This window comes from Myodes glareolus, chromosome 17 (assembly GCF_982192425.1).
Source record: "Myodes glareolus chromosome 17, mMyoGla1.1, whole genome shotgun sequence".
NCBI lineage: Eukaryota > Metazoa > Chordata > Mammalia > Rodentia > Cricetidae > Myodes > Myodes glareolus.
Window position 1 is genome coordinate 27,508,919 of NC_142042.1, and position 20,291 is coordinate 27,529,209.

General features: G+C 41.7%; 1 protein-coding gene across 1 annotated transcript in view; it reads right to left on the reverse strand.

Annotated features, from left to right (window-relative positions):
* The window catches only part of Col25a1 (collagen type XXV alpha 1 chain), a 398,267-nt gene that overhangs the window by 37,510 nt on the left and 340,466 nt on the right, over positions 1-20,291 (reverse strand). Inside the window, exons 19-25 of the mRNA XM_087897573.1 lie at positions 16,544-16,606; positions 13,514-13,582; positions 12,704-12,748; positions 10,695-10,739; positions 9,582-9,659; positions 2,303-2,326; positions 1,287-1,331 (exon numbers count right to left, since the gene is read on the reverse strand). Coding sequence (XP_087753699.1) covers positions 1,287-1,331; positions 2,303-2,326; positions 9,582-9,659; positions 10,695-10,739; positions 12,704-12,748; positions 13,514-13,582; positions 16,544-16,606 — 369 coding nt within the window. The remainder of the gene's footprint in view (positions 1-1,286; positions 1,332-2,302; positions 2,327-9,581; positions 9,660-10,694; positions 10,740-12,703; positions 12,749-13,513; positions 13,583-16,543; positions 16,607-20,291) is intronic.

The window sequence follows — 20,291 nt, forward strand, 5'->3', positions numbered from 1 at the left end:
GGGACCCTGACTCCCTGGCCGCATGGTGCTGCCACTTGCAGCTGCTCCGCGAGCTGCCCGGGACATTCCATCATCATATTCTTTTAAAAGGAACAATAAATAGACTCTTAAGGAAAGGGATCCAGGCAGAAAGCTCATCAGAATGACCTATCTGGCCTACTTGGTGCTGTGCTTTCAGGGACAAGACTATGTAGAGAACTAGCTAGAAAGTTCCATATCATTCATTAATGTTATATGTGGAACATGATTCTGTTACACAAAAAAAATATTTTGGTAATTAGGACCTATGCCCCGAATATATCTCACAAGGATAAGAATCTCAGAAATAGTTTATTTTATAGTCTTTCAATAGAGAAATAAACTTCTTTAACATCAGACATTTATTTTTAAGCATCATGAATGTGTATGTGTGTGTGTGTGTGTGTGTGTCTGTGTATGACAGGCCCAGCAAATAAACCAACCTAAGAAGCATACATAAAAAATGAATTTCGAAACCACTTGAATCTCCTACAAGAATCCAATGACGAAAGTCGTATTTCAACACGCGTAGCTCAGCTCTGCAAAAGCCAGAGTCCCTGGACATGTGTTAATTGATCAAACATGGTTGAACAGTGGAGCTTTAGTTTGGGGGAGGGGTGTGGGTAAAGCTAATACCACCAACAAAGCTGATGTCTAATCAAGGACGTTTCAGACTGCGTTGTTTGCGGCCAGTGCGCTTCATTCGACAAAACGTGTGGCAGAAAGTCTGAATGCATGTAACACAGAGAAGGCGTGTAAAACGTCTCAAGAATGACACCTAAACCTGCCAGTCATTTACGAATGCATCACGGGAGGGCTCCCCTTGTTCTCCTCTTACAAAAGAATTGGAAAAAGGTCTTTCTTAGTGGCAAGAGTAAACGCCCATCAATCCTCACTCGTTTGAATATTTGTCCTTTCCCCTAGGACATGTGCTTCTTTACCTTTATAATTTCTGTGAAACGTGGCCTTTCCTTGTTTAATACTCTGTACTTTCTCAGTGTCCTTCCCTAAATCTGTGCCATTCCATTTCTCTGCCTCTTCCCTCATTTTCCCTCCTTCCTTTGGAGCTCTCCTTCCTCCTTTAGTGGAGACTCCAGTACTGTTTCTTTGGCCTCTCAAACAGGTTTCTGGCCTCGCTTCTCTAGTAATTTGGAAGACATATTTTATAAAGGCATACATTCTTAAATAAATAAAACGGTGTAAAATAAATAAAGTAAAAATGTCATCTCTGCACTGTATGTGATAGAGACAAGTAAGGAAGGATTAACCTTTGGCCCTTGTAGTCCTTGAGGTCCAGGAGGTCCAGGGGGGCCCTGAATCAAGACAAGACATAGTTGAAAAACATATCAAATATACATGTTAAAATTTCAGGCTTTAAAAACAACAAGCACACCACACAGCCCCAACATTTCTATCTTCATCAGATATGCCCAGATACTGATTTTCAGTGGGTAATATTTCATCAGTTTCATGGTGATAACAATTGCCAATCTGAGTTCTGAACTATCGGCACACTCTCAAGTCACCGTACTACAGAAAAAGCTTTGGATTTGACAAGACAGTTGAATTTGCTGCCCTCTGTTCTGCCCACTTGTGACTGATCTGATGTCACCTTCCACCCTTAGCCATCTACTTCAAAGGCTTTGATTTCCTATCTTTTCTTTCTTTCTTTTTCCTTTCTTTCTTTCTTTCTTTCTTTCTTTCTTTCTTTCTTTCTTTCTTTCTTTCTTTCTTTCCTTCTTCCTTTCTTCCTTTCTTCCTTTCTTCCTTTCTTTCTTTCCCTCTCTCTCCCCCCTCTCTCCCTCTCTCTCCCCCCTCTCTCCCTCTTTCTTTCTCTCCCTTCCTTCCTTTCTTCCTTCTTTTTTTCTTTCCTTCCCCTTTCTCCCTCCCTCCTTCCCCCTTTCTCTTTCTTTATGTAGTCCTGGCTGTCCTAGAATGCTATGTAGACCAGGCTGGCTTTGCTCTTACAGAGATCAGCTGTCACTGGGTCAAGAGTGCTGGGATTAAGGGTGTGCACCACCATGCTCTGCCAAAGCTTTGATTTCTAAGCCACAAAAGATCAAACTACCTTATTCACAGGAAGTTAAAGTCTTAGAAAATGTAATTTTTTTGGACTTTCCCACAGAACAGACAGTAATTTAACTATGTCAAATGTTTTAAAAAGGTTAATAACATAAAGTAAACACCAGATCAAACCAATTGCTACATTAGTACTATCTTGACCTGCATGCATCCGTACTAAATTCAAAGTCACGAACCACAGAGATCATGCAAAAGGAGTTACCGTGACAGTTAAGGTGGTAATCCTCTGTTGGGAAAATAGGTCAACAAAGACAAGAGTTACCTATTTTGTGTGTCAAAATAAAGTGACAGATTTCTGAAAAAAATTCACTTCTAAAATATATTTTTGGCAAGTCAAATGTCTTTTAAATGACAGAGAAGCTACAGCAAAGATAATATCCTATCTTCAATACAGCATACCTGTAAAGGGTTTGGAAACATTCTTAGAATTTTATCTTAGAAATTATAAGAAAACAAGGCTTAAAATTTTTCATTTGCCTGATTTTTTAAAATTGACATAATTGAAAATTTATATAGTTAAGTACACACACACACACACACACACACACACACATATATATGAGTATATATAAGTATACAGCAGTGCTAAAGGTTGATCATTTTGATTGTGAACTGTGAAATTTGCTATTGGTAAAAGCTCCATTCTAGATAGGATTCGATTAGGGAAAAGAAAAGTATCTTTCTTCTCTTACTCTGTTGTTCACTTTTCACATTATAATTGACCCCTCCCTATGTTCTATAACCGAAGAAACTGACATAGAACTAATCTAGTTTGTTGAAGTGCTAAATCCTTTAACAAAATATATTGTCTCAAAGCATGGGATTCTAAAACATGATTCCTATTCTGTGATTTTGATTATGTATTTAATATTTTATCATTTATATTTTGTGCCAAGAGCTCCACATGACTTATTGAAACAACAGAAAGGAGTTATTTCTCATTCAGGGCTTTTGGTTACAGAGAGGTGTTGTCTAGTGATATGTAAACCTGAGGGACAGTTTTAATACCACAATTTTGTGTTCCAATCTCTGATTCAAACCTTTGGTGCCATTTTTATTATTGTTGTATAAAATTAACTTTCACATTTTCTATTTCACTCTAAATATTTTGATGATTCTTTAGCGACATAGTCCCTAATGTCTGTTTGAAAACCCTGTGCTTATATATGTGCTAATGACTCAAGTTTGTATTGTATGATAATAGCAACCAATGTGATTACAGTTTTAGATCATGCAGTAAAAAAGTTTGATGTTTCTGAGACAAAGGCAAAATGTCAATAAACTCAGAGCAAGTTTATATCTACCCACAATTTGATGTCATCAGATGCATACAATACAAAGTAATGCTTATGCTGTTTTAAAGAGGTTTCTCTTGACACAACAATTGGATTTATAGCCATGAGAATGCTGTTTTGCTCCTAGGATGTAAAAGAGTCATTTACCAAAAAAAGGAAATTATAGAGTAAAAGGAATTTCTTCACCATTGCCCTTCAATCATGTATTCTATTTTTAACTAGAAAGCAGAATCACAAAATTTTATGAAGGTCAGCAGTTTTACAATTTGAATTCTCTCAGATTGCCTAACAGGGTCATATATAAATTCACATCCTTCCATAGATAAACACATCTCACTTGTCCTTTCTCTTTCAAATGTTAATGTTAACAACATTTAAAAGAAATAACGAGTTGCATAATGAAAGAATATCATTAGTGGCAAATGAGCTACCGGAGGAAGCGGAAATGATGTACCAACAGCTGCTTGCGAGCCCTCAACATGGCGAAGGTTCCATCATAGCTCAGAAGGGAGCAATGGTCACAAAAGCCAGCTAAGTTCACCAGCACACGGCTTTGACCTCCTCCTGGAAGCAGCCATGTGCAGCTCACAGAGTCGTTCTCTGAGGTTGGCGCCAACGTTAAGGCGACATCATCCCAGCAGGACTCCCTTGTGAACACGAGGAATGATTTGAAAACCAGAATTTTAGGAAGGGATGGAGAAAGACATGATATTCCGGGGAGACATGGTCTGAGATGGGAGGTGGGAGCTAATCGTAAATGTCCATCTTGTGCTTTATGGCTCATTTTGGGACGTTTGTATGCAAATCCTGCCCAGATTATAGGTTATTCTTCACTTGTCGTAATGATGGGAGCTTAAACTTCCCTTTACAGAAGCAGACCATTACAGAAAGCCACAACTCATCAAATTGCAGAGACCAAGTGACCATCCTGGTGGCCCAGTCCCAACTGATACATATATAACCCAATTCTTTCACTTTAAGGCTCAGCGAGCAAATATTGGTGAAGAGGGGACAGAAAGATTCTGAGAGGCAGAGGCCCTGGAAGCCTTCTGTGGAACTATTCCTTCCAGCTCTGACAGGGAAGCAACACCTGTGAGATTTCAACAGCCTGGCTGCCTGAACAAGACCTGCGCAATTCCAATAGTTGACAGCCCACTGAAGAAGGGAGAGAAATCCCAGGGGCCTCCTCTCCCAGATGAGGCAAGCAATGATCAACTTTCAAGAGAGTAAGAGTTAGCATTCTCCAGGGATACGCCCCTGCTGTGGGACAATCTTTGTACAGTGTAAATATGCATTACTCTCATTGGCTAATAAAGAGCTGACTCCTATAGCTGGGAAGGGTGAGACTGGGTGAAAGAGCCGCCAGCCTGGGATGACAAAGAAGAAGGGTGGAGTCTCAGGAGTTGTGAGCAAGGTGCCGAGGAAGACAGAGACAAACATGGCATACTGAGATAATGAGATAGGTGGTAGAACATAGACGGAAATAAGGGTGAATTAAAGTTGTAAGAATTAGTAACAAGTCCACACTACTGGCTGAGTATTTATAATTATTGTTAAATCTCTGTGGTTACTTGGGAGTGGCTAATGGGACAGAGATGACTGGTGATCCCAACAGAAAACCATTGTGTGTGTGTGTGGGGGGGGATATAGACAGAGTTATCTTATACCAAGGGATGAACAGGCTGTATTTATAGTCATTCCTTTACAGGTAACAATAGTGGTTAAAAAGAAGAGGAGGCCATCAATTTGGGAGGATATAGGAGGGGCTGGGGAAAGAGAAGAAGGGGGAAATGATGTCAGTGTCTTTTAAGTATATAAAAAGAATGATCATAGTTGTGGGTAAAAACTCTTTAAATCTGACCTAGGAAAAGCTGTTTTATTGTTAATTGTGAATCTGGAGCTACCTGGAACCAACACAAAAGGCTAAGGCAGTGCTTACGCAAACCACATTATCTTTTCTTTCCACGGACCAACCTAATCTAACCATCTTTCCAACAGAATAGACACAGAGGAGTGATTTGGATACAAGAACATAGATAGCACATGTTGGTGTGGGAAATGTGGACGTTTCCCTGTGGGGAAGATGAGACTGGGAAATCTGGGGAGCTGGGCAGGGCAAGAAGCTGGGCCAGAGCAGGTGAGGTAAATTCTCTTTTATGTTGCTTGGTGTCAAAAAGAAAAATCATGAGATGTGTTAGGTCTTTATTTTACGCCATGACTTCAGCTTCAGTCAAAAGGATGCGATCAGCAGTTTGTTATGAGTATAAATTTTCTCATTCAACGACAAGTGAATGGATGAAAATTATAAATACTAAATTCAGAATGCCAAATATCTTAGGTACATAATACCCATAGTGCTTCAACTATTTTATCTCCCACACTGGATACCGGCTACAGAGAAGTATCCAATTAAACTAGTATTGATATTTTTTTCATAATCGGAACTATTTCATAGAATTACATAGTTCTAGTGTGAAATTGCAATGGTAATACATTCATACCCATGCTGTCATTCTAGAGTGTTAGACAAAATGTTTTTTTAAAGGGCACAATAATAAAATAAGCATCATTCATCATTGGTTAGAAATTGGGGAGCATAAATGTTTATCAGTTCTTCCTCTAATGCCTTTCTGACTTAATTGATTGATCTCATCAAAGACTCTTAATCCACTAGAGTACTATGTCAGGAGGATGATGAACAAATAGACCTCAACTGAGAAATGACTCTAAATTCTTTATAAATACAGCATATGGTTGACCCAACTGTAATATATCATGAGGTTTGGAGACAGTATAAAGTCATTGACGATGATGGATATTAACTGGATACTGTTTACAGTCGCATAGAACGTGAGATGGGAAAAATAAAAGACCCTGGAGGTGTGTATCCATTCATTTCAAGGAACAGCTGTCAGATGTCTTTTCCAAAATGTACAGTGCTTTTGGGAACTTCAGAAAAAGGCATTCAGGAGCTCTTAAAACCACCCTAAAGACAACACTGGATTTTATGAGCTCTTACATTTTGCAGACAAGGTTAGTGAAGCGTAGAAATAGTGATTGCCCTAAGATGACCCCACTCCTAAGTGGTAGAGGGAAGAGTGAAACAGAAATGTCAGCTTCCGTGTAAGCGTAGCCCATATGCCTCTTCATGCAAAAAATGCTTTCAAAACCCCTCAAAACATTGTAGAAATTGCCAGTAATATGGGAGCATTTCTTGGAAGAGTAGAAAGTGGGTGCCCTTGTGATAGCTTAGATGAGAAATGTCCCCCCATGGCCTGATGTATTTGAATGTTTGGTCCCCAGTTGGTGGCACTATATGGGAAGGTTAAAGAACCTTTCCTAATGGTGGAGCCTGTAGGAGGAAGTACATCACTAGAGGAGGGCTTTGAGGATTTATAGCCCAGCCCAGCCCACCTGTATCCCTGTTCTCCCTCTCATTCCTGGGAATGGACACAACACTAACAGCCATTGTCCTGCTCTTCCATACCATCATTGCTTTCACCATTTTTACCATGTTGCTCTATCATGATGGATACCATCCCACTGGAACTATAAGCTAAAAGTTTCCCGCTAAGCTTTTTTTTGGGTGGGTCAGGTTGTCTACACAGCACAGAAAGTAACCAGAGCACCTTTTCCAGGTGGAGACAAGACCTATAGGACACTGGAAGTAGTTTTGGTGAAATGTATAACTTTGCTAATAAATTTTGAGAGCTGTCCCTGTTTTCCTATGTAAATAAGAAATTTGAAAACATGTGGGTCCAAAAAAGCCTGCTTGTTCCTTGTCTCCGACCCTCCATATATAATTACCAACTTGTAGGGGGAAAGGAAAACATTTAGAAAGTTGGCTCAAGAATTTGACAATAACCCTAAGGTTACTGTTTATGTTTAAGCCACTTGTAAGGAGGAATGCTAAATCAATCAGTTGGCTGAATACACCATCCAATCCACACTTGTCCAGATAGAAAAGATAGAAATACGAAAGGTCAGTAGTGGTAGCGAAGCCCACAGAAAAGTACAGGTCTATGAAAATTAGACCACACTGATGAAATCATGAGGCTAGAAATATTAAAATAGATATAAGCTAGAGGTACTTAAACTATCTAGTTTGTTTTTAAGCCAAAAAATGGTTTGTACGTAGAAAGTACAATCATTCATCCAACCACTAAAGGCTAACTGTTCGTTGCACATTTACAAGTCCAAACATAAGACATATTTTCTGTTACCAAGAAACTTACAATATGGTAATGGAAAAACTAAAACTAATTATGTGATTAGGGAGTAATCATATGTCGCACTGCTGGCCCCTGACTTTGAGGAAGAAGTCAGCTGGTGACAGCAGTAAATTTATGGATTAGACTCAATGAACAAAAGAAAGAAAAAACAATAGGATGATCCTAGGCAAAGGAGAGTTGTAGAGATATGATAGAAATGACTATTTCATAGGAAATGCAAAACGTATCCTGGCAGAAAAAATAGTTCTAGAGAGCCTTAACTGATGACAGATGGAGGAGTTTGGTCTTGATTGAGTAGGCAACAAGTACTCTTAAAGAGATTTGAGGAAATCAGAGCAATCAAAGTAATGATAGCTTATGAAACATCTGCCTCAGAGACGCACACTGGTTAGATCAGAGGGGCCAGAAGACACCAGGGAGGCAGCATTGGCCACAGGACCGGTACAGGATTAGATAGGAAATCACCAGGATGTGGACCAATATGTGGGAGTGGACAGAATGAGCAGTGTTGAGATGTGTTTTGAGAAAGCTCCTGGCATGACACTGCAAGAGGAACTAAGAACAGTCGTGAGATGCTCCTGACCTTCTGTCTAGAGCAGTAGGAAGAAACACGGCATTATCAGTAGGTAGAAGTTAGTAAGATGTCAGCTAGTAGGTGGGAAAAGTACCAGTAGAAGCAGGCATATTAATGGAAATCAGTAAGAAAACAGGTGACCATGGAGGAAACTCTTCCAAACAGCTGGAGCCGTACACAAGCTAGACCCCAGAAATGGCAGAACCGTCAGGAAACAACTTGCTGCAACACAGAAGGGGTAACTGGTCTACCTAAGGAAGATCAGAGACTTTAGGCTAGCAAAAAAGTCAGGATGTATAAAAGTGTGAAATACCAAAATAGAATGACTTCACTAGAGGGAAAGAATGAAAGAAATTAAAGCAGAAGGCCAGGGAAAGCATAAAGATTTTTTTTTAAAGGAAGGCAATTTGGTATACGTGACAGGAATGTCAAGGGTGGGGACTGTCATGGTCACCACTGGGTGACATCAGATAACTATAATGCTTGTGTATAATCATGGGAAGGATGGTTAAGAAGCGAGAGTCACAGAGCAAGCCACATGGACTGTTTTGTGAAGTATTTTTCACGGAATTAAAAGAAACAAATTGAAACATACAAACATATAGAAGGCCACTATTTGCCAAGGACTCTTCAAAGCATGAGTCATATCTTTAGCCATTTGCTATCAGCCACTGGAGAGGTAGCTACTGCTAGTGCCTTCATTTCAAATATGGAGAAACAGAGGCACACAGCAGTAAAAGAACTGGCCAGGTCACATTTCTGGTGAGAAAGACAGTGGAACTCTGAACTCAAGCGGCTCCTGCTCAGCTTTGTAAAGTCCCCTATTAGAGCAAGGAAGTAAACATTTGCCTAAACTAACACAAAGTTTATACTTGATAAGGTTTAGGAAAATTTAAAATATAAGGGAAGCAGAAAATCAGCCGTGTAAATTCCTACAAATTAAAGACAACTGGGGCCGGCGCTCAGAACATAAGTGAGTAGGGAAGGACGAAGAAAGAACGCAGAGCGCTGAAGTCCATGGACCCGTTGTGGTGGTGGCATGATGCCCCCCGCCCCCCTAGGCTCAGGCATTTGAACATTTAGTCCCCAGGTGGTGATGCTCTTGGGGGCAGGGTGCTGCAGCTTTGCTGGAGGAAGTACACACTTGGAGCGTAGCCTCACTCCACTTCCAGTCTGCTCTCCGCTTAGTGTTTTCAATGGAAGATTTGAATGCTCAGCTTCCTGCTCAGGATGCCATGCCCTGACACAATTATGAACTCTGGTGTTTTGAAACTGTAAGCTAAAATAAACTCTTTCTTCCATAAGTCGCAATAGAAGACTAATACACTTATCTGTGTGTGTCATACTCTGTGTGGCTAAGGGCAGAGGCTAGTCACTTGCCTGTAAGGCCTCGTGGAGGTTGCCATTGTAGTCTATGATCTCAGTAGCTCCTGGATCTCCCTTTTGCCCAGGTGGACCCTGTAACAGAAAACAAAGCAAGGGAAAGTCATGGGTGTTAGTCTTGCCTACAAGATGATGGCAAAAGAGGAACAGCTTGACTCCTCCCTGACTATTATTTCCTTACTACGATGCAAGTACATTTCAGAATAATAATTAGGTTTAAACTTTGTCCATATTATAAAGGAGATAGACTACATCTAACTTTCTGTCTATGTGAAACCGACTCCAAACACACCAGTTGTTCATTGTGTCTTGTGAAATACTATTAACTTTCTCCATATTTATTAATGTAACCCCTAATAACCCTTTTTTTTTTTGGTTTTTCAAGACAGGGTTTCTCTTTGACTTTGGGAACCTGTCCTAGAACTCGCTCTTGTAGTCCAGGCTGACCTGAAACTCACAGAGCTCCTCCTGCCTCTGCTTCCCGAGTGCTGGGATTAAAGGCGTGCACCACCAGTGCCCATCCCCTAACCTCTCTCTACATATTGTAGGTTGCTTCCTCATCCCCTAAGAAGAGAGAGCAATGATGAACAATATTCTGTGGGAAATTCTTGGCTTCCCCCATAAGAATCTTATCCCATATGTCCCAACTTATCTAAAACTAGAGGAAATGGAAGACCAGAATATTATACACCCACAAATATACCTCCCTCAATCCAGATTACAAGCACACTCACATCTCTGCATAGTGTAGACTCCTATTCTACCCATTATATCTGCTGCACAATTTCCATGACCTGTGTCCTAGTCCTTCGACTTTTCTGAAGAGTATAAACACACAAACCAGTGCCTTATTAAAAAATGGAAGTCTTATTAGCTGGGTAGCTGTGGGCTTCATAATACCCTCCCCCCCCCCAGAATAAAGGTGTTTGGTGAGAATCTCTACACAACCTGTGCCTGAATGAAAAAAATAAGGACCCAAGGGGAAGGTTAGCAGTGGGAATAATCCAAGCCTACCACTAATGGCTTTGGTTGTATACCATCTATTCAGATGTCTCTCACAGCTACACCAACATGACCTCAAATGTAAGTTTAGACAAGAGGAACACTTACCCGGGGTCCCAGAGCTCCAGAGTCTCCTTTGTCTCCACGATCACCCTTTGCCCATGAAAAAAGGAAATAATGAATTAGAAACAGGGCCACCGCTGTAGGAATCCATCACACCTAATGAGCTATTTGTACCACACAGCCGTGCTTTAGACACGAACTGCAGACATATGAAGCACACATCACGGCCACCACTGTAAATGCCTCCTAAAGATGCCACTGATGGGCAGTTAAATGTCATCCTCAGAATACAGGGTATGTTGGAACAGTCAGACAGGCTGTGTACTCTCTGGCTAGGCTTTGCAAAAGTAAAGTGATTTCTCGGGTACCCAAAGTAACATTTACCTTCATACTGACAGGGCTGCTTTCCTTTGAAGGGGTGTGAATAAAAGGAAAAGGACCAAACCACTGTGGCATCCGTCCTCATGGAAGAAAACAGAGATAATTGGGACAGGAAGGGCTGGAGAGATCAATTTAGGGAGAATGGGATTGTAAAGTCAGAGGCTGGACCTCCCTCTGATGACAATAGCTACCGGTAGCTACTTTAACACTCTGTGGGAGTTGACAGCAGTCAGCTAGACCAGGCTGGCCAGACTTCCTTTCTCTTATCTCTCCCCTTCTCCTTCTCCTCTCTGTCCTCTCTTTTCTGCTCCCCCCCATTTCTATTTCAAAGCAATAGGAAATCATCTCTGGAGTTTTATTTACAGTGTCATAACCCCACCCACGGAGACACCAAGAATAGACTACATGCTCTCCAAATGATCAGAGGTTGAAAATGACAAGAGAAGAAAGTACTTAAGTCTGTGTATATCTAAAGGTTCTTCAAATCGGCCTGAAACTAGAGCCCCCTTTCGATACAGAGCTCACAACATCTGTCACTCTACATAGTTACATAAAACAGATAAGGACCAGTGAGGATAAGGAGAAAGGGAGCTTGTGATATACAGGTTATATTAGTGGCATGGGCCATAACAATTAACTTCTCCAAGGATAGGGTATTAACAGCCTCTAATCTCTAGTCCCATTTTGTATTCTTCTATGCTATCAGCTAATGGCATTTTCAGTGACAGTATATATGCTATTTCAGATAGTATAAGCATCATGACGAAGGGACAACTGCTATTGGTGGTGACATTTTATTGTGGTTATTATTTAATGTGTGCACATGTGCCCGCATTGTGTCCCAGTGAGTGTGCAGGGATCAGAGTACACCCTCAGGCGTCGGTGCCTGTCTTTCACTTAATGAGAAACGGGGTCTCTTTGTGTTTTCCACTGTGTAAGCCAGGCTAGCTTCTGGGGGATCCCTTGTCTTTCCTCCTATCTTCTTGCAGGAGTGCAGGGATCACAGATGCTTGAGTTATTTTGTGGGTTCTGGGCGCTCAAACTCAGAATTTCATGTTGTATGGTAAGAAGTTTTCCTCACTGAGCCATGTTCTAGTCCTAAGGTATTGTTCTATCTCTCTGAATGGAGTCACGTGACGAACCAAAGTATAACAGGAGCATTCGTCAACAAAAACAGGGAATGAAAACTAAGAGCAAACAATTCATAAACTGTCTCTTTTCCCCAAAGAAGCTAATCTCAAGAAACAGGTCATACACTGCCTCTTACAGAATAGTCTGAAGGTGGCTGGCGAATGACTCAGTGGACAGAGTCACTTGCCGCCACGCCCGAATACTTGAGTTACCCAAATGGTGGACAGAGAGAACTGGCTCCCACAAATTATCCTCTGACTTCCATATTGTGTGTTGTGGCACACAGCATAACACACACACACACACACACACACACACACACACACACACACACACTACGTTAAAAAGGGATAGTCTTAAGGAAAAGAGCAGACAACAACAAGGAAAAATAAGCCAAATGTCTTGAGTTATAATCACAGGGACAAACCAAATGTAAGCCCTGAAGGAAAGGTTTCATCTACGACAGAACTCTTTGAGGAAGAGGCAAAAGACACATATCTTGAAGGCCCGAAGTCACATCAAAATGGTTATTGGTTACTGACCTTTGACCCCTTTGGGCCTCTAGCTCCTGATTCACCTTGTTTCCCCTATTGTAAGAGAGTATGAAGATGAGAAAGAGAACGACAGGGAAGAAGATAAGAACAGTGGCTCAGAACAAAGAGGATCACGGACACACTTTATCTTAACTGCCCGGCACAGTGCCATATAATGTTGGTTATTTTAACACAGAGAATACACATCGCTGCAGTAGGAGCTCACTCCCGGGTCTCTGTCAACCTCTACCCATTATGACTCTGAAGACGTTGCCATCAGTGGCCGGGGAGAGCTCTGTAAGGGACTCTGTGAGTCTCAATAGTGCTTCTGCGCTGAGGGGTCTTTCTCATCAGAGATTACATCACCCCTGCCTCCGAGAGAGGCTGGTTATTAGAGTAGAGGATGATCACGTTAGTTTGCATAATGTCTAAGTAAATGGAGCTTGCATAGGCAAATAAATCCTTAGCACTAATATTTCCAAGGAGTCACACGCCATCAAGTTACCATGGAAACGAACACAGCACTGGGCAGTGAGGGTTTTTCTCAGCCGGCTTTAACACACATTGAGCGATGGTGTGTTATATGACAGCAACTCTCCCTTTACGTTCAGATAAGCTATTAAATTTCTTCACTGAGCTGCACAGAGTAAACAAGAAGAGTTGAACTGCAGAATCACTAGCCATCGGTGTGCATTTTAATGAGGTGCTTATGATTTGGATCGTTTTAGCATCTGTTGAAGAGTTAGTTGCATAGTCTATAGCAAGAGGCGTGCACTCCCAAGCTAAAGACAGCTCTCCTCCAACGTAAGAATAACTGACCTTTGGTCCTGGGGCTCCCGGGTCTCCTCGTTCACCTCTTCCAGGAGGCCCTGCCTCCCCACGGTCACCCTGTCACAAATTGCAAAACAGGTAAATAATAGCCTCTCCATGCCTGTTTCCCAGAGAGGAATACAGAGTTCGATAAAACTGAGGTAAACAGAGAGTCACTGCTTGTTACAGCATGCGGTACTGTGTTCGTCTCTGAACATGAATAACCCCATTCCATATACAAAACATTCTAGGGCTGTTAATTTTGGTGTCATCTTGTCTGGGGTAGGGAGCATCTCTGGGACTGTGGAAGTGTTCTTCCTGTTTTTATTAGAGTGTGTTCAGAGGAGATCGCATAATCGTCAGTGACTGAGTCGATGGACGGAGAGGGGGAGGTTTACCCTTCAAATACGTGATTGTTGCCCACGTGGCTTCGGGATGGATAGAACCAAAGGCAGAGAGGACAGGCAAGCTGTCTCTGTCCCTCTGGAGCACCTTTAGCTGCTCATAACACCACAGCCAGTTTTCTGTTTTGAGGGCAAGACCAGCACCAGACGCTGCGTCTCAGACCTTTACCTTCTGCCAAGGAGTTTCAGCACCAGCATCCGTGATTCTGAAGCCATCAGACCTGAACAGAGCCATGCCACTAGGATGCTTACTAGGATGCTTTCAGCTTTAAATAGCTGACTTCTGTGGGACATCTTTGCCTCCATAATCGCATGAGCCAATTCTCCTAATAAACTAGGAGGCATATATGGTAGGTAAATATGTATATATATTTACCTAACCACTGACCCACCCACCCATTCACTCATTGATGTAGGTTCTGAGTCTTTAGAACACCCTGATATAAATATGTAATCCTGCCTTCTAATCCCATTTTATAAATATGGAAAGAGTTTGGTAAATGTCCATTAGGTGGCTATGCAGATAAATGTAAAGGTTATCAGTATGGCTTCCTCGTCCTCTTCTTCCTCCTCTTCCTGCTCCTCCTCCTCCTCCTTTTTAATTATTGAATGGACATCTATTCACATTCTGTAGCAAATTTTAAGAAATTCCAGCAAAAATACATAGCACAGTGGGGAAGTTCCATACTTTATACTCTGACATCCTTTTTGTTTTGTCCTCTGACTGAAATTCAATTTTTCTAGGCAGATGTAGCTCTGACAAGGCACAGGATAGGCCCTTCGAACACACTGTTCCTACTACAGATTCTTAGATCCCATTAGTCTCCTTCCTTCGGGCATGTCTTCAGTGCCGTGCGAGTTAGACACACCATTTTATTTTTCAGATCTCTTGTTAGGGGTACAAATTCAGACCACCTACAAACAATGGTAAAAATATAATTGTTGGGTCAAAATAGATCTTCAAATTGGAAATTTCTCCTTAGGACACAACTCTTGTTGAGATAGGCTATCCAGCTAACAAGTTTAGAATATTGCTAAAACTGGCTTTCTGTGCATACGCTTGCTTGTAGAAAGGTCAAAGGGCATCACATCTCCTCCTTCTCCTAGAGGTCCAGAATAAAGTATTTGTTCTTTAGAGTCATGCTGAGGCCTTCATAACAGCCATTACTCTCAACTTTGTGGCTCTATCTCTGAGTCTTTCTCTTTTTGAAACTATGGAACAGTTTAACAGTTTGCTATTAAAAAAAAGTATTTCGGGGCAGGTGGTGGTGGCACAGGCCTTTAATCCCAGCACTCAGGAGGCAGAGGCAGGAGGATCTTTGTGAGTTTGAGGCCAGCCTGGTCTACAAGTTCCAGGCTAGTTCTAGGACAGGCCCTAAAGCTACAGAGAAGCCCTGTCTCAAAAAAAACCAACCCCCCAAAAGTATTTAGGGATAAATATCTCTATCAGCTGGGTTTCTTTTTCTTCCCCTGTCTAGCAAAAATCTTCTGCAGGTGAAGTTCCCAATGGCTCCCCGTGCTAGGACTCACCCTTCTTGTGTGGTGGTGGATATACTCTCCCTGGTCACCTTCTCCTCTCTCCTGGCTTTAAGGCTTTAAATTCAATCGATATAACAGTTCTCATGTCAATAGACAATTCCTTTCCTATCTGTCTTTCCCTCTTAGAAAGGTCTATCTTGTGCGAATTTGTTCAGGCTAAAACAGAATTTCTTTAATGGGCTTGATACCTTATCGTGTGAAAATGGGATTTCTTTGAAAAACAATTTTGCATAATCCTACGAGTTCCAGTCCCCTTAGGCAATGGATAGTTTCCGCTGCTAGGATTAGAGTTATTTTCACTTGACCAGAGCAGAAATGAGGCCTACTCCATCTGAATGGACCGTGACATAGTTCTCTAACTATTGGAAGCCACCCCTGGCCTATTTCTGCTGAACCCAGAACTCACCGAGGCAGAGTCTGCTGTGGCTTAAAAATAAATGAGTATAAGTTGATGCTACTTTGTACCTTTGATTCATGAGTCTGTCCTGAGCACAACTCCATCACCGTTTATTTCTCACTGGGCAGATAGAGGGTGACCTCTGGACTTGCCTCTCTGTCTGTAGCACTGTATTGTTGTTGCATGGCAACATACAGCTTTTGCTTTCAGGGTCCACTCTAAGGTTGCCAAATAGAACACTCAAAGATGGTTTTCATTACAGAGTACTTCTGCAAACATCATTTAGGGCGGACATTTTTTGGACTGAAGCATTTAGAAATCTCTGTGACATCCATGGGGATGGGATTAATGTCCGATTTGCAAGCGCATCCAGAAATGGATGAGGAAGGGAAGAAGGGGTTGGTGAGCTCTGGCCCTCCTTTCTCTCAGCCACCTTTCCATGTCACTGGGAAGCCAGTGGCATCACACTTACTGAGGAATCCAGAGGGCAAACTTGAACTACGACTATATTCCACCCACCGTCGGATGTGCCTAGAGCTTCCTTATATCCAACTCCATTAATAGGTGGATCAGGCTGCCTTGGTTCTAAGGCAAAAATATATGGCCACCAAAACAGTGGAATAGTCCTTCCACCTTTTCTTTTTCAGCAGGGATGGCACAAATTTCAGAGAAAAAGGAGGGGAATAAAGGTCTACTTACTTTTGTTCCTGGTAACCCTGGTAATCCCGGCTCTCCTTGAGGACCAATGAAGCCTGGTTCTCCCTTAAAAGAGATGGGCATGCAAGGCATTATTCATTTGACAGCACACTCAAGTTTTCCTACTGTGGTTCTACTTCCTTGATTGCGTACAAGTGTTCCAGCTGAACTCAAACTACTCCCTATACGATGGCCATCAATGAAATGAGTGGCGCTCCAGAGACGCTTTAGAAAGTGTTGAAAATGTCTTTGTAATAACTCCGTCCCTCATCCGTCTGGTGTGTCTTGTCATTTAACGCACAAAGACCAATTATGTTTGGGTGGATGTGGAGGGGCCTATAAGGCTCTATTCCTGTGTCCACAGCCTTGTGAAATCTCTTCCTCTTGAGTCAAGAGTAGATTCCCTATGTAGACCTGGTGAATAAGATATTCTGGGAATGAAAGGACATTACATCTGAGTGTAAGTTGAGTGGCTTCTGTCTGGGGTGGGTCTTTCCTGTATCTTCTCACTTGGACCACTGATTTTGAGAGGAACAAACCACCCTGCTGTGGAGTAGCCCTGTGGAACTACCACAGTGTGAGGACTGAGGGCTGTCAAGAACTCTGCGAGGGAGCTTTGGAGTGGATTTTCCATCCCCTTAGATTCTTCTAAAGAGGTTGCAGCCCTGGATGCCTGCTTCATGGCCGTCTCTTCAGGGACTTAGAGGCAGAGCCACTTGCTCTGCTCTGCTTGAATTCCTTCCTTTCAGAGACTTTAAGCTGATGGTTTTCAGCAGCTACTTTCTAGGGTAAGGCGGTAGGCAATAATACACAGCTGATACAATGAATATGGCCAGGTGAGAGAATAGTAATATTCAATATGAAAGGAGAGTCCCTCTTCTTGTCATACCCCTCAAACGTTATCTCTACTACCTGGAGGAAATTCATCTGTGTCCTAATAAAAGGCACCCTGGTCTTGGCATAGATATTTCAAGCCTTAAACTCCTCTGGGTTATAGGAATGCTAAGGGACCTCCTTTGTTGCTTGTAACTTGTCCCTTCCAACTACACATGAATTGCTACAAACAGAAGACATTAAGTGAGTCCTCTAGATATTGCCAAGGTGTGAGTAACCAATCTGATGGCTAGAAGGCTGGAATTTTACATTTTATTTCATCACCTATGGGAAGGGGAGAATGGCTGGAGGTTGACGTCAATCACTAGAGGGTGGCCATTTCCTCAATCATGCCCTGGAATCCCCATAGAAACCCTAAATGACAGAACCAAGTAGACTTTTCAAGTCAGCAGACACAGTTACAAGCCAGGAGGGTGGAGCGTTCAGATCCACAAGGACAGAGGCTTTTGTGGCTGGAGATCTTCTAGACATTGCCCTATTCAGTGGGCCGCTTTATTCAGCCTTTAGAATAAATGACAAGGGTAAGCATGGCACTTTGTCATCCTGAACTGTGACTCATTCTAGCCAATTCTTAAAACAGGTTGTCCCCCAAAGCCCTAAATCTATAGCCACTTCAGAAAAAGCGCAAATAATCCCAGTCACTGATAATTTGCTACATGCCACTGAAATGAAGTTAGTCTTGCAAGGTTGGTCCTGAAGACTGTGACATCTGAGACTAAGAAGGACAGCATCAGAATAGGACTGAGCTACGGCCCAAATTCAGTTGGCATCTGAACCAGAAAGATGGAGTCCTGGGGTTTGGAAAGAAACTACTTGAACCAGTGTTTACATCGTCCTGATTACCTACCAAGTTTTATTTTCTTCTTAACTAGTCAAGGGAAACAAGACATAAGGATCTAACCATTTAGAATGTAAAATGCATAACAAAAAATTTAAAGCAAACCTTGTGATGGTTCTGTTCTAATACTTCCTGTTTTGTTTATGCTTGGACTATTTCTGGAAGAATTATTGGTTCAATTGATTTCCCTCCAGATCAGCCATCACTGAACCTGTTTCGTGGTGCTTGGAACTAAGCAGGAAGGCATAGAGAGAGTGTTCTGCAGGCATGTTAAAATGTCTGCATCTATGCTTCAAGCATGTTATCTAAAAGTTAGCTGCTGGGAATTGTGAGTAGGATGTCATCACTGTGAAACATTTCAGGTGACACACCACTCAGGTTTAGTCTGACTTGGGCATCCCAAGGGTAGAGAAGTGAGGGCTGGGTCTCGGAACTGAGGTTGAGGGTAAGGTTATTTCCTATAGTTCCTATTCTACTGGGCACTACAATCTACCTCCTCCTGGAAGGGAAAACCTGGCAAAGATGTCATACTTCTTAATATTTCAAAATAAAAATCTGAACTCAATTCAGAGAAATCATTTATAAACCTACCTTTAGCAAAATAATTTGATGTGTTATTTTATAAACAAAAACCCTATAAGGGATACATTTATTTATAAGTAAAACATTTAATCTAATAGGGGTAATATTTAACATGAATAGGTGTCTTTTTTTCCACTTTCAAGAATATGAATGAACGTTACAGTCATTGGTTATGGCAGATGTCCCAAAATTGTAATGTAGAAGTTGAATATTTGCTTTTCAATTTGAACTCTTTATACATTTTCAAGCAAAGATAAAATGATCTCTTTAGCCAGTCAAGTGGAAGCTTCATTAAAACATACTAATACAAAGCAGAAAGGGAAGACGACACAGAAATACAGTCCGTATTTGAGTTAGTGTTTAGTTTACGAAAAAAGTCAAGCATGCGGTTGCATTTTCCACAAACAAGTCTTTGTTATCTCAGCAGTTAGATACAGGCATTTTTAATCTTCCTTCTAAAGATACATTAAATTTCCTTTAATAGATGATTCAGGCCAAAATTATTTAATTGCAAGAGATAAATTAAGCTGCAGACTTGGTTTTTAGCACCGTTGTGCTTATAGGCTTTGAAAATTTTTAGTATGATTAGTCGCTCATGACCACCACTCTGAGAAAGTATCAGTCACACATGTACATCTCGATACACCTCATGTTCCAAAGCCCTCAAGGCAAATCCCACAGAGCTAACTATAGGGCCTAAGGCTTGTGTCTACTTCCTCTGAGTGTTTGGTCACTTTCGGGCCATTGCTCCATCTTCCCTATCTTGTGGCGTGGTGGGGTGGGGACACTTATTGGTCTCTTCTCTCTTCCTCTCTCTCTCCCTCCTTTTAGTCTTTCGAGACAGGGGTTCACTGTGTAGCCCTGGCTGTCCCGGAACTTACTTTGTCGACCAGGCTGTGCTCAAACTTAGAGATCCACCTGTCTCTGTCTCCCAAGAGCTGGGATTAAAGGCGTGTCTCACTACTTTCTCAAACTTTTTAAGCTTACTTATCTCCTGAGCTTATACTGGTTCTGACAGTTTTGGTTCCAAAAGTTTTCTTGGAGAAACCCTGGTTCTCCCAGATGGTCTGAAGAGGGCTTAAAGGTCAAATGCCTTTACAATGGGCAAAGACATTATGTCTGCTGTTGGCCTGAAGGATCTGAGTGTGAACAGCTCGTGATGTGGCTTCGGATTTTGTGTGGAGTCTAACCTTTAAGACATAGCCACTCATGGAGCTCGGAGGTTATAGCAAAGGAAACTAACAACTCTATCTGAATAAGTTGTTAAAATAACCTTTCATTGTACAATTACCTATCTGAGATGTGTTAAATACTTCACCCCGAATAACAACTTGAGAAACTGAATGTAGACAAGTAGATGAGAATCCAGCTGTAGTCCAAGCCAGACATTAAAGAGATTTGGGGGGGGGGAATCTTGATATACCATTATCATCCTTC